This window comes from Danio rerio, chromosome 11, assembly GCF_049306965.1.
Source record: "Danio rerio strain Tuebingen ecotype United States chromosome 11, GRCz12tu, whole genome shotgun sequence".
Classification (NCBI taxonomy): Eukaryota; Metazoa; Chordata; class Actinopteri; order Cypriniformes; family Danionidae; genus Danio; species Danio rerio.
In genome coordinates, this window is record NC_133186.1 from 30,788,209 (window position 1) to 30,803,516 (window position 15,308).

A 15,308-nucleotide genomic window follows, 5' to 3' on the forward strand; every position below is an offset into this window, starting at 1 on the left:
AGGTCATCCACTGCGTAAAACATATGCTGTATGAGTTGGTGGTTCAATCTGCTGTGGTGATCCCGGATTGATAAAGGGACTAAGCCAAAAACAAAATAAAACAAAACAAAACAACAACAAAAACAAATAGGACATAAAAGAACAAAATGCTATGGAACAAAATGATACAAAACAACTTTTTAAAACCAAAACTATGCAACAAAATGCTACAAAACAAAACACAAAAAACGCTACACAACAAAACACTACAAAACAAAATGCTACAAAACAAAACACTACGAAAAAAAACCCACTATAAACAATAAAACAATACAAACCAAAACAATACAAATGAAAACACTACGAAAAAACACTATAAAACAAAACATTACAAAACAAAATGCTACAAAGGTAAACAATACAAGTCAAAACAATACAAATCAACCACTACGAAACAAAATGCACCAAAAGTAAACAATACAAATCAAAACAATACAAATCAAAACACTACACAACAAAATGCAACAAAACAAAACTTAACACAATAAATCAAAACACTATGAAACAAAATACTACAAAAACAAATTGCTACAAACCGCTACAAAACAAAATACTACCAAACAAAACAAAACGCTACAAATCAAAACACTACAAAATAAAACAATACAAAACAAAAAGCTACAAAATAATACAAAATGCTACCAAACAAAACTAAACACTACAAATCAAAACACTATGAAACAAAATACTACAAAAACAAATTGCTACAAACTGCTACAAAACAAAATACTACCAAACAAAACAAAACGCTACAAATCAAAACACTACAAAATAAAACACTACAAAACAAAAAGCTACAAAATAATACAAAATGCTACCAAACAAAACTAAACACTACAAATCAAAACACTATGAAACAAAATGCTGCAAAAACATTACGCTACAAAACGGTACAAAAAAACACTACAAATCAAAATGCTACCAAACAAAAACACATTATGAAACAAAAATGCTTTAAAAATCCTACAAAATGCTACAAAAGAAAATGCTACTAAACTTAAAAAAAAAAACACTAGGAAACGCTACGAAATGCTACAAAACTACACAATAAAATGCTACAAAAAATTTACATTAAAAGGAACCGACAAGCAAAACAACTTTTTAAAAACAAAACAAAAGCAAAGAACAGAGCATACAGAGCAAAACAACAACAACAACAAACAAACAAAACAAAAAACAAATAAAACCAGCCAGCAGCCAATGGTGAGTCTACCCAAGCAGTATATACTGCACAATAATACAGTAAGTGCTGAAATAAGCCAAAATAGCATGCAGTGCACTGCCCTTGGAGTGTTTTTGGCAGTTCTTAGATGCACAACATCACAAAGGGAAAAGAAAAAGCCCTGGGTTTTCAGGTCTCAAATGCATCGGTGTTCCCACAAAGGAAGCGTGCAAGTACTTGCACCTCTGTGGGTTTGAATGAGCGCAGCAAACAAACATCGATGTAATTCGGTCCGTTCGCCAGAGCACAATGCTTTATGCCGCCAGCGGAGCGGTTTTCCCCTGAATGGCTGCTAATGAAAGCACCTGCGTGCAGCCTATTGCCAAGCACACTTTTCTGAGTGGAAAGCTCATTTAGAGACTTTACAATAGTGCCCCTTCCTTTGGCCTCTTTTTCTACTTCCGAACATAGTCATATTTAATCACTGGAGTGTCAAAGAGATGATGGCCTTACTTCTGCGGGTAAAATATGGGAGTGAGAGCTGAACGGACTTAATGACAGATAATATAGAGGATGATTATCTAGCTCTCTTTCAATCAGACGCGGATTGTGCAGAGGATGCACCAGCCTGGCCTATCAAATGATGAACTGCAGTGATTTACAAACTGCTCATCCTGGTGTTTAAAGACATGTCTATAGGAGTCCATTGGAGACTCCCATGCAAAATGGCTATAACTTTGAAAAACAAAGAATACTTTTCAACTTAAGTTTTATGAAATGACACATTTACGAGTCATAGCTGTGGGTTATGGAGAGTAGTTGTTTTTTCTATGAAAGAGTGATTCAATTCTACTGACTTTTACTTCATTATATTTATTTTTGCAATTATGAGACCTAACACCTTAATACATATTCATAGAATGCATACAGTTTATTACCTAAAGAGAACCTAAGGAGGCTAACATAATTTCATTTCTTAAAGTAACACATTTAATATAATATGGAGAAATAAAAAAATATATATTTTTATTAGTTTTGCTCCTTTGATTTATTTTTTTTTTTGGTGAAACACAAAAGGAGAAATTCTGCATCTTTACACTTTTAAAACAAAACAATCTTTAAAATGGCACAAAAATTACATAGCTAACAGTCTATTTATTAATTTTCCTTCAGCTTAGTGCCTTTACTTATCAGGGGTTGCCACAGTGGAATGAACCGCCAACTTCTCCACCATATGTTTTACACAGTGGATGCCCTTCCAGCTGCAACCCAGTACTGGGAAACACCCACAGACTCTTACATTCACCTACACTATAGCCAATTTAGTTTTTCAATTCACCAAGAGCACATGTCTTTGGACTGTGAGAGAAACCAGAGCACCCAAAGGAAACCCACACGAACACAGGGAGAACATGGAAACTCCACACAGAAATGCCAAATGGCCCAGTGGGGACTTGAACCAGCAATCTTTTTGATGTGAGGTGACGGTGCTAACCACTGCACCACTGTGCCGCCCTTAAATAATCTATAAACATAACAAAAGCAAAAGAAAAAAAACAAAAAACAAAAAGGAAAAAAAGCAGTACAAACAAACAAACAAACAAACAAACAAAAATCTTTAAACAAAACAAAAACAGAACCGAAAAAATATCTTTAAGCAAGAAACAAAAACAAAAGAAACAATCAAAAATTAACATCAAAAACAAAACAGAACAAAAAACATAACAGTACAATACAAAACAAAATAAATTCAAAATATAAACAAAATATAAAAATATATAAACAAAACTAAATAACAGAATGCAAAACTGTAAATAATAAAACGAGGAAAAAAACTTTAAACAAAAAACAAAACAAAACAGAAGAGTCCAAAGCATAGCAAAAACTTTAAACAAAAGCAACGGAACCAAACACAAACAAAACATTTTCTTTTATAAAACTCAAACTTTTTTTTTTTAACAAAACCAACAACAGAACAGAACAGTAAAAAAAAAAAAAAAAAAAAAAAACAAAGAACAGAAAAAAAAAATATAATAGACTATTAGCACTGCAGTTCCCTTTGGCATTAAAAGCACATAAGCTGGATGAAATCAAGACAAGCAGAAATGGAAAACTGCAATCCATGTACCTTTTCTCTGCAATAAATATATCTGCTGTATTTGTCGCCACAGCAAGTTATTGCATTCATCTGTCATTCTAAATCTCATCTGACAACAACATGAGTTCACCCTCAGTAAAGAAACTATATGGTTACTTTTTTGGATACTGTTGTTCTAGGCATTACATTTAATGTTTCATTAATCTTGATTCATCCAAACTCTATATTGCTTTGTCAGAACAAGTCGGTATAAACAGTGGCATTAATAAGAAATTTATGAACAAACGTCTCTCATGGGACCATTCTTTGATACTTATATTTCTTTTACTGTATATAGAAAAAAGCTAAATATAAAAAGTTTAGGAACAGAGAGGGAAAGCCAAATAGACATCAAACAACACTTTGAAAAGTATATATATATATACTGTATATATATATATATAAAAAATAAAAGCAGATAAAAACAAAAGCAAAGTACCAAAAACAAACAAATTAAATATTTAAGCAAAACAAAAACAAAAGAAAAGAACATGTTAAACAAACAAAATAAACAACAAACACAACAGTACAAAACAGAACTAAAACAATATTTAGACCAAATAAAAAACAACAGAACAGAGGAAACCAAAAACAACAAACAAGCCAGAAAAATAAACAAAAACAACACAGGATTAAACAAAATCAGCTCATAAAATCTTATTTTTTACACAATATATATACTCGCTGGCCACTTTATTAGGTACACCTTACTAGTAGCGAGTTGGATGCCCCTTTGCCTTCAGGACTGCATTAATCCTTCATGGCATAGATTCAGCTAGGTACTGGAAATATTACTCTGAGATTTTGGTCCATATGGACATTATAGCATCATGCAGTTGCTGCAGATTTGTCGGCTGCACATCCATGATGTGAATCTCCCGTTCACTTACATTCCAAAGGTTCTCTATTGGGTTGAGTTCTGGTGACTGTGGAGGCCATTTGAGTACTGTGACTCATTGTCATGTTCATAAAACTAGTCTGTCATCAACAGGGCATTTGAGCGCACAGAAATGCTGCTCACTGGATATTTTCTCACAGATGTACCTAATAAAGTGACCGGTTAGTGTATATACACACACACACAGATTCAAACAGGTTGAGAATATCTAACTATGTCAAAATTTGGAATAAACGTCCAATCACAGAATTTTTTAGGGGGTGTCCTACAGTAACAGACTTTAAATTCAACGACCAAATGTGTCTGAAATATTTCTTCTGCCCAGTGAAAGAAAAAAAAAAATGTCTGAAAAGAGCTGAACATTGACAAAAAGAAGACAGCCTTTTCCATAAGCGTGGAGATGATGAACATGCCTGCCGCTCGACTCGCTGTGGGAATGAACAATGTTTTGAACCCCAAGCTATGAACGGTGCCTGTTAAATTGATTTCAAGAGGGTGTTAAACTGCAAAGCCATGGCATTGATTTGACTTACTAAAGATTGTTAAAAAAAGGCTGAGTGAGTGCATGAAAAAGAAAATAGAAAATGTTTCAGATGATTTAGAATAAAGCCATAAGGCACTGACACCAGAAAAGCCCAAATGAGATGAATCATAAGACAGTAAAGGGGAAAGGCATTTGAAGTTGCAGAAGAGAAATCCAGCCCGATGCTGAGGCCCTGGAGCACAGTAGTATCTGCCGAGAATAACACCATTTTATTTGTGTACTTAGTAAAGCGAGAGGCAAGTGAGCGAATAAACGTCCTGCATTGCGAGATAAATGGCTCTGGCTTTGGTTTTAAAATGATTAGTTTTAGGTATTTGTATTTTTAGCTTTCTGATTACATATTTAGTTTAATATGTGTTTGGATTTTTTTTGTTTGTTTGTTTATTTACATTTTGAGAATTTTCTATTACTCTTTGTCATATTTGTGATATTTTTTTATTGGCTATTGATCTAGATGAGAAATTTACTTGGGTTAGATCATAAATAACACAGATTATAAACATGAACAAATGTTTTATTAGATTTTATTTTATTTGGTTTATTTGTATTTGTTTGTTATTTTATTTTATTTTATTTGTCGGATTTTATTATATTTGTCCTTAATTTAATTTAATTTAATTTAATTTAATTTAATTTAATTTAATTTAATTTAATTTAATTTAATTTTATTTTATTTTATTTTATTTTATTTTATTTGTCTGATTTTATTTTATTTGTCTGTAACTTTATTTTATTGTTTATTTCATTATATTTTTTATTGTCTGTAATTTTGTTTATTTTAATTTAATCTTAATTTACTTGTCTATAATTTATTTTATTTGTCTGTAATTTTATTTTATTTTATTCCTATGAAATTATTGCCTGTTTATTCAATAATGTGTATATTTGGTATATAGATCACATATCACATACATTTTTATGTATTTTTAAATGTATAATAATAATAATAATAATAATAATGTTTTATTTTCACTTCCTCCCTTCTAGTGCATTTACATTACAATTAGTCTGTTTTATTATTGACTTTTGATCTAAATGGGAATATTGCTTTGGCACTAAAACTGCTAAAAAGAAGAAGAAAAAAATGAAAAATCTATATCTAGGTCTCAGTATCTAGAGACTTTCCTAGTAAATAACCAAATAATGCCCCAAGTGGTAGAGTGTGTTTATTTGTTTACTTATTTAGTTAGTTCGTTTTACAGTATGGTAGATTACAAGTTGACTTTGACATCACTTTTCTTCCTTAATGGGCAAGTTTCAGGTCCTGAGACACCAAATTATTTCCTGAAGGCAATTAATTTCAAAATATTGTTTTGTGTCTAAGGTTTGAACAAAGAATAGAGGCAGTAATCCACATGAGATTTAATATAATTTGGCAAAACATTAATTTCTGCTTCCCAGCTTTAGCCCCATCGAGACTTCTACCAAAAAAAAAAAAAAAAAAAAAACATCAAAATGCAAGAATTTACTCCACCCTTTCTTCAGGACATCATTAACCACATCATACTATATAGTTAATGAACTAGAATACAAACACAAATGCTTTTGTTTTGAAGAGAAAAAGAAAAGAAAGCTACTGTATAAAACTTATGCCACATATTTTTAAAGAAATTATACTATTCTTTAGCAATGATGCATTAAACTGATTGTAAAGAAGAATTATCCTTGAAATACACTGCCTTTTGACAATTTTGTTTTTCAAAAGAACAAAACTAAGTAAAATATTATTTCACAACTGTTTTTTTTCTAAATCAAATGAATGAACAGAAGAGAAAAAAGATTGTATGTAAAAAATAGGTTACATTTTATTTTAAGCAGTGTTGAGGAAAGTTACTTTTGTTAGTGGTACATTAGAATATTAAGTTACTCACCCCAAAAAGTAACTAATTGTGTTACTAAGTACTAACCTTTTGTGGAAAGTAATGTGTTATATTACTTTTGAGTTACGTTTGCATCACTTTTCCTTACCTGGCTGAGATTTTCATTTTCCTAAAAAAAAATGCAGGATATATTATATATTGAGAACTTTCTGAGCACAGAGTTATACATGCTGTATAAACAGTTTAGTAAAAGCATAATCAGTGATGTCTTTGCTACTTTTGTATGTTTTGTGTTATTAGTTAAGTAAATTCACTGTCCATTGAGATAAAGATTGCAATAAAGCCTGAGTACTAACATAAAATTATTTATATTAAGGCAAGAATAGATTTTAAACCTTTAAAATGTATAATAACAAAATGAACAGTAAGATAATAAAACATCCCTAAACCAAAATAAACCTTTTATCTTTATACACTGAATAAATCACTTTATGTGGCCTTAACAAATGTGTGAATCGTTTCCCAAAAGAGAAAAAATCTCCTTTTTAGTAACGCTAGACAGTGGCTGCATCTCCTCAACAATGAAAGCAATAACCATTTATTTTAGCTTAGAATTAATTTAGAATTTTTAGCTTCGAATTAATTTTTTACCAGGAAAACGTGAACTGATGTCAATCATTTGTTGTTTATCTTGAGGTAGGGTGGGGGTGTAGTGCTTTGCATCCAGTTTTGTTCTTGCTTCTTTTCTTCGATAAGTTCAAAATAACAAGAATCAATAGCAAATATGTACGTCTCCACCCTGCAATTGTTTCTGTTTCTGACTATCTGTAATGATGACAGGCTATTCGGGAATGAAGCATTTGTTTTAACCAGATGTTCTAATTGAAATGGTCAAACCAGTTCATTGAATTGAACGGAGTTGTCGTGAAATGTTTGCGTCTTCAGGCCAGGAAGTGCAAAACAACATTACAAAGTGTGAAACACTTTTACAAAGCTCGAGACAAATTTACATTTTCAAAAACATTTTTACCTATCATCAGACACAATAGCATAGGAAAAACAATTTTACCAAGGACAAAACAAATTTGAATTTTACAAAAAAAAAAAATTAATAAGACGCAATACACTTTTACAAGTCCCAAAACAAATTAACAATTACAGATTCCTTATAGAAAGGGAATGTACCACACACCGGAAGTGACATGGAATGTCCCACACACCGGGAGTGACCCAGAATGTAACACACACACTGGAAAATATCAATAATATCCAGCTTGTGTGTGACTTTGTTGACAAATTTCCACAAGTCTACAACTATAAAAATCATGGTTTGACCAACTGCAATAAAACATAGAGCTATTCTGAGAAAATATCAGTGTGAGAGTGCGTAGAAACATGTAAACGCAAGTACATGGGAACAATCAAAGCATGGCATATGTTGACTGATAAAGATATCAAAACTGACCCCAACCTGTGAATCTGAGTAGCTCAGCTAGATAGGTTGGTTGATACTCATGCAGAACCTTTTGACTTGGGTTCGAATCCCGTTGATGACATGTCAATTATAATTATTTCTTTACATTCATTTTGGTTTATATTGTTCTGCCACACAAACATTAAATCAATAATACCTCCCTCTGTCTCAAAATAAACCAATATCCTGAGTTATTTAGGTACTAGAACAGTACACTGACTCATCTGCTGTGAAAAAAAGGGAAAAATAATCTTCAAGTGGCGTAAGCAAAATAATCTCGTCAATAAGAAAAACAAGATTATTTTGCTAACCCCACTGGAATTTTCCCCCATTTGCAGATTATTTAGCTTGTTTTAAGAAAAGAAACAACTTAATTTTGACACATTAATTCTTAAAGCAAGATAGTAGTTTTGCTTGTCTAGAAAATGTTTCTCGATTTAAGAATTTTTAGGTATTTGGTCAAGACTCAAGACTCATCAGACTAAATAAAGAAAAAAAAAAGCTTTTTTATTAGTAGTATTGAATAGTTACAGTTTAACTATTAATTTGCATACTGAGTAATATGTATCAATTATTTGTGCTTACTGTATGACTATAGGGTTAAAATGCAGGTCAGTTTTAATGTTAGCTGCATGTAATCAATGTTAATTACAATAGTAAATGCATGGAACCCGCATAAAGGACGAAAAAAAAAAAACTACTGTAAAGTGTTAGCTAAGTTTAAATTACACAAAAGTAGATACATCAGAAGTAAAACTGGATAACTATTCTTTTATGCAGTTCGAAATTGATTTTTTCCCCCTCTATAGAAGATGATAATTTTATTTTTGTGCACTTTGATCTTCCCAAACAGACTCATTACACATTGCATGAAAGGTAATATTCGAAAAAGAATAACAGGAGGAGCAATTTAACAAACTCCAGCTATTGCAGAAAAAAATCCATTGATTAACTGGACAAATAAAATCACTGTATCCCAAACAACAACGTGTCACATTGGCAGAGAGAAGTCACTAAAACAAATTAATTTCCAAGTAAAATTCATAGGCTTTTGAAAATGTAGAAAACACTGTGAGAGAGGGAATAGACCTTTAAATCTGTGAATAAGCTGTCTACACAAGCGAAACGAGGATGACACAAATCAAGCTGCATTCAAGCGGCAGCCCCGGATCTGAAACTACTTTGAAAAATATTATGGCAAGAGCCTCATCAGCCTCCCAGACATGCAGGAAACCTTTGACTAAGATCTTTTCAGCTCTAATTGAACTGCTGTTTTGGTGGCTCCTGTGGCTCGTCTGCATTAGCGCCTCTACCTGGGAGTTTGATGAGAAGCGCTGATGAAGACGGGACCGTCAAATGCGGATGAATGCAAGCCAGTGGATTGGCTGGTAATGAGGGGTGTAACGGAAGGGGTAAGTTCTCTTTCGGGACTGGTGCTCGCGGAGGCCAGAGCTGGTCAGCGAAGTGCTCGCCAATGTGACTCTTCAGGTGGGGTGGTGGAAATCATTTACGCAGGCACACGCCGATCACGCTGGGCTCTTAATTGCTGGAGATGGGGGCAAGATAGATCCGGAATACATTATGTCGCGCCCACAGAGCGTGATTAATGGGCTGGTGGGATTTTCACACCGCTGGCTGAACTCCAGCCGAGATGGTGTGGACGGTGATCAGGAGGTGGAGGTGTGTGTGGTCTGCAGAAACACTACTGACTTCACTTAGCAGACTATTTAGGGGTAGACAATTATAGCGGTATTACAGAGGTGGACAAACAAACAAACAAACAAACAAACATATCTATCTATCTATCTATCTATCTATCTATCTATCTATCTATCTATCTATCTATCTATCTATCTATCTATCTATCTATCTATCTATCTATCTATCTATCTATCTATCTATCTATCTATCTATCTATCTATCTATCTATCTATCTATCTATCTATCTATCTATCTATCTATCTATCTATCTATCTATCTATCTATCTATCTATCTATCTATCTATCTATCTATCTATCTATCTATCTATCTATCTATCTATCTATCTATCTATCTATCTATCTATCTATCTATCTATCTATCTATCTATCTATCTATCTATCTATCTATCTATCTATCTATCTATCTATCTATCTATCTATCTATCTATCTATCTATCTATCTATCTATCTATCATCTAAAACATGACCTTTTTAATGCATAATACAGGCACTTTAAGGGCCGCTATGCTCTAGTTTTCATTTTAACATTTGACTTACAACAACTTCAGAGAGAGTATCTCAAGTAATTTTTCACACCTCTATATTTTAAAAAATGGTTAGTTTGAGAACACATTCAGCAAGATAATAGTAACTGATTTCTTCAAGTTCAAGGTAAAATGATCTGAGCATAATCCCATGTTTACTCTTCTTATATCATGGAACAACAATGTGAGATGTGTGAGTATCTGCCATAGACAAAACTGTGGCTCTCGCTGATAGTGTTCTACTTCAAGCAGGGCTATGCGAGAGATTTCAAATGCATCTGAATTGCTCCCACACGGCAGATGTTATACTCTGATCAGACTGAGCAAACAACCCCCACTACACCCCCTTCGTGTCTCCAAAGGGAATGGAAAAGATATATAATTTCACTTTTATTTACTACTAAAGACCTAATTCTTTCATTCATTTATTCATCCCAAGTAACTTATCTTCCTATGTGAAAGGCAAAAGCATATTTTGAAAGATCTAGTTGTTTTCATTTGTGCGTATAAGAAAATTGTATTATTATATGCACACAAATAGGTCCTGTAAATAAAGTCAAAAACAGATACAGAAATGTGAAATTCCTCACATTTAGGTTACATGCTTCTTCTAATGTTCCATTGTTTTATTAGAGTCCAAACCTATTTTATTCAATTACAAGTCAACAAAACCTAAATCAATAACACTGAATCCTAAACAGCAGTTTTCACAAAGTGATCTAAAGGAGCAATTAATCTTGTTAAACCAGGGATCAAGGAACAATTCAATGAATCACTGACACATTTGCATGCTTTTTGGTTTGTGATGATGGATGCTGTAATGAGCTGCAGATCCACTGACCTGAAAGTTTGAACATCAGCAAAACGAAAAAATAATAATAATAATAATAAATAAATAATTAAATAAATAATAATAATAATTTAAAAATCCAGAACTCCCTTAATTATAATGCAGATAAAAAACATAATAACTCCATCTTGTCAATTGGAGACAAATTCTGCAATATTAGACGCATCCCTGACATCAGCAACAAAATCGACTTTTGCAAAAAATAAAAAATAAAAATAAAACAAAACACACACACACACACACACACACACACACACACACACACACACACACACACACACACACACACACACACACACACACACACACACACACACACACACACACACACACACACACATATATATATATATATATATATATATATATATATATATTTATATTTATATATACATATATATATATATATATATATATATATATATATATATATATATTTATATATACATATATATATATTTTTTTTTTTTATAAATAAAATATATTTTTATATAAAATTAAAAAAAAATAAAATTCTTATAGACACTGTGAATGATGTTCATTTATAACCAGCATGTGTTTGTGCATGAAACTGCTGGGACTCACCGATGGAGCTGGTTTTCCTCCTTTGGCAGTGCAGATCAGAGTGAGGTTTTGGGCCTGATATCGACTAAACGGCGCTGGAGTGTTTTCTGCCAGCACTGAGATATTGTTTGGTGGAGCTGTTGGAGAGAAAAATACATCCATTAGACCTTTTGAAGAAATCTTTTCTTTCTCAAATAAATTTAATCATGAACCTTAAATATTTCATCACAATTTGTTAACCCTTACATTGTTTCAAACATTTTGATTGTTTGAGATTTACATTTTTTTTTAAACCTTTTCTATTTAAAACTGCGAAAATGTTCTATTCTGTTTGAGAAAATAAAACCGTTTCCATATTGATAAACACATGATGATTCTATTTTACCATGCTTTTCTTGCATCCGTTTTATCTTTTACTTTGGTGTCATGGTTTGGGAATCGCCGAAAACTAACCTTTTTGAAAATGCTGAGGAGGCCATTTTTTATGTTAAAATTCGGCTGTTCCGTGTTAGTGTAGATTGGGTAAAACGGAGACATCTGAAATTGTCAATATGTCATCAGATATAGACAACAAGATGAATTAAATATCACCTTTAACAAGTATAGTAAGATTAGATCTAGCAGTAGATCTTTAATGAGCTGTCCGACATGCACAGCTCTAATCGCTGGAGCGCATGATAGAGTGTGTGCGTGGTCACTTGATGTGTTTTCATTCTAAAATGTCATTTTAAAATTAAAATGTATTAGTGTTATATCTTACATTTTATAAATTGGGGGGATGTTGTGGACACTTGAAGAGATTATTTATTTATTTATTTTATTATATATATATATATTTTTTTTTTGAAGAAAGTGTTTTGTATGTCTGTTTTATGTCTCCTAAGAGTTCATACTTAGATAATGCTCGACTATGATAGCAGGTTTGGCATGCTATCCCAGGAGGGAACCCTGAGCTCGGAGATAGATGAGCCCAAGGATCCCACCTGGTCATGAGCATTAGGAGATATACGAAATCAGGTATTTCTCGAGAGCCCCCCAGTATTTTTTTCCCTATACTTTGGTTAATATGGTAGTTCTAATTGATTCAGTATGTATGTGTTAAGTGCTTGTGATTGTTATTACAATTCGTTTATGTACATGTTTTTAGACTGTGGGAGGAAACCGCCTGGAGTACCTGGGGAAAACCCACGTAAACATGGGGTGAACATGCAAGCTCTTCGCAGAGAGTACTGACTGGCGCAATAAGAACTTGAACCATTGGCCCTCCCGCTGTGAGGCAGCAGCGCCAGCCACTGAGCGGAGCGGCCGTGTTGCTCGATCATAGAATTGAGGAGGAGGGAGAAAGAAAGGATGGGGTGGGGGGGAGTTGGGGCAGGATATTTAAAGTAATTTTAGAATGATCCGATACGCTAGCTAATAATTAGCAATAAGGACTCACTTATGTTTATTTGTTGTTGTCACGATGTGAGTTTTTTGTGTGGCACTGTTATGAAATGTGGTCTCTTGACTGCAAACTAAATCTATTAAATTGCATTACAAAAAATACATTTATGATGTTTAAGAGGCAATCAAAAAATAAAACAAATAAATAAAAAAAACTAATGTCAGTTACTGGACTAACAGTCTTTTACTTTACTCATTTGGCATATGCAGTTTAAAAATAAATAAATAAATAATTTAATGAATTGTACAGCCCTACTTTTGACGTATTTAAAGCTTATGCATCATAAAAAAAACTATTTTAAAAATCCCTTTTTTTAAGATTGAGCCCCTTGTATGTGTTGTCTGTACTTTGGATTACACTTCTAATTTAAATGTATTATTTATTTACTTATTTTTCTTCCTGTTATTTGGACTTTTTGGAGTTGTATTAAGATGTGTCCTTCTATCTTTACTTGGTATTTTGTATGTTCTTATTCAAGCATTAATAAAAAAAATACAAAAATAAATTGCAACTTATTAAATATAAATGTTCCAATTTCCAGAACACTCTGTGACATCCAGTTAAATTCATTTTGATGCCTTCATTCCGCAAGTCCATCCACATCTTCAAAATCATAAATTGAGTCCTATTCAGGGACACCATCAACCAGGGTTGCATTTCAGAACTACGTCTTGATAATGACATGCATAGTTATTCCCTATTAAGCATTTGAACACTAAATCTCCATACCAGCTTTAACACTCTTTGCTCTTTGAAACAGATTCTGAAATGGTGTGGATATCCAATGCACTTTCAAGTGAAGATGTACTGGTGCATGGCTGGGGGTTTTGGAGCATGTCAGCCGAGCTTTATTCTCTCAATGAGAGCCCGATCTATCATATAGGCCAGCTCAGAGTGTAACAAAAAAGCAGTATTATACAGAGAACTCTTAAGGCAAAAGAGGAAGAAGCGGAAGTCTGGAAGATGAGAGGATCACGCTTGGGCCACAGGGAGTTTCAGAGCTGGGTTTCTCGGTCTGCAAAGACTCTGACCCCTCGCAGTGAAATGAGATACAACCACCTACGATGCAGAACCGCAAATGTGTGGTCCTGGGGGTGCTGTTACAGTGCTCGGCATTCCAGCAGCTATCGGAAACATAAAAAGCGCCGGTCATAAAGGCTGTGTGTGTGCGCATGAAACCGGAGTTGTTTAAGTCGATGTGTGAAGCTTTATGCATATAATATCAACCAACTCCTGCCAAGCTCCACCGGGAAACCATATGAGCATGTCATGGCACTGAAAAAGCTTCTTGACCACATCTGGAGATCTATGGCAAAGTCAGAGACTTTGGATACTGAAACATATAGTGCCAATGTGATTGATTTAGAATGCAGATTTCTGTGCCTTATTTTGGTGCCATTTCAATTCCTGGGCTGTTGGGGTTTTGAAATACGCTTATATATAAAGTATGAACAAATCACATTACCATTAGATAATTTGTAAATTATTAATTATTATTGAACCTGTTTGATGTACACTCCTAGATATAAAGCTACATGAGCTGTCACTGTGATGGTGCCTTTTCAAAAGGTATATGTTTGTACCTGAAATAGTCTATATTGGTACCTTAAAAAAGTTACCTTAAGTTTACCTATTAGTAATTACAGCCTCAAGTCTTTTTGAATTTGATGCCACAAGCTTGGCAAACCTGTCTTTGGGAATTGTTGTCCATTCATCTTTGCAGTACCTCTCAAGCTATATCAGGTTGGACAAGAAGTGACGGTGTACAGCCAAATTTTAGATCTCTCCAAAAATGTTCAATAAGATTTGGGTCTGGGCTCTGGCTGGGCCACTCAAGGACATTCACTGAGTTGTTGTGAAGCCACTCCATTGATATTTTGGTGGTGTGCTTTAGGTCATTGTCCTGCTTGAAGATGAACCGCCAGCCCAGTCTGAGGTCAAGAGCACTCTGAAGCAGGTTTTCATTCAGGATGTCTCTGCACATTGCTGCATTCATCTTTCCCTCTATCCTGACTAGTCTTTTAGTTCATGGTGCCGAAAAACATCCCCAAAGCATGATGCTGCCACCACCATGCCAAAAGAGTTCAATTTTAGTCTCATCAGACCAGAGAATTTTGTTTCCTATGTTCT

General features: G+C 33.5%; 1 protein-coding gene across 4 annotated transcripts in view; it reads right to left on the reverse strand.

Moving 5' to 3' along the window:
• The window catches only part of igsf21a (immunoglobin superfamily, member 21a), a 425,352-nt gene that overhangs the window by 56,395 nt on the left and 353,649 nt on the right, over positions 1-15,308 (reverse strand). For all 4 annotated transcript variants that reach the window (XM_073916068.1, XM_073916067.1, NM_001278321.1 and 1 more), the window contains 1 exon segment: positions 11,756-11,871. In XM_073916068.1, the coding sequence (XP_073772169.1) occupies positions 11,756-11,871 (116 nt within the window).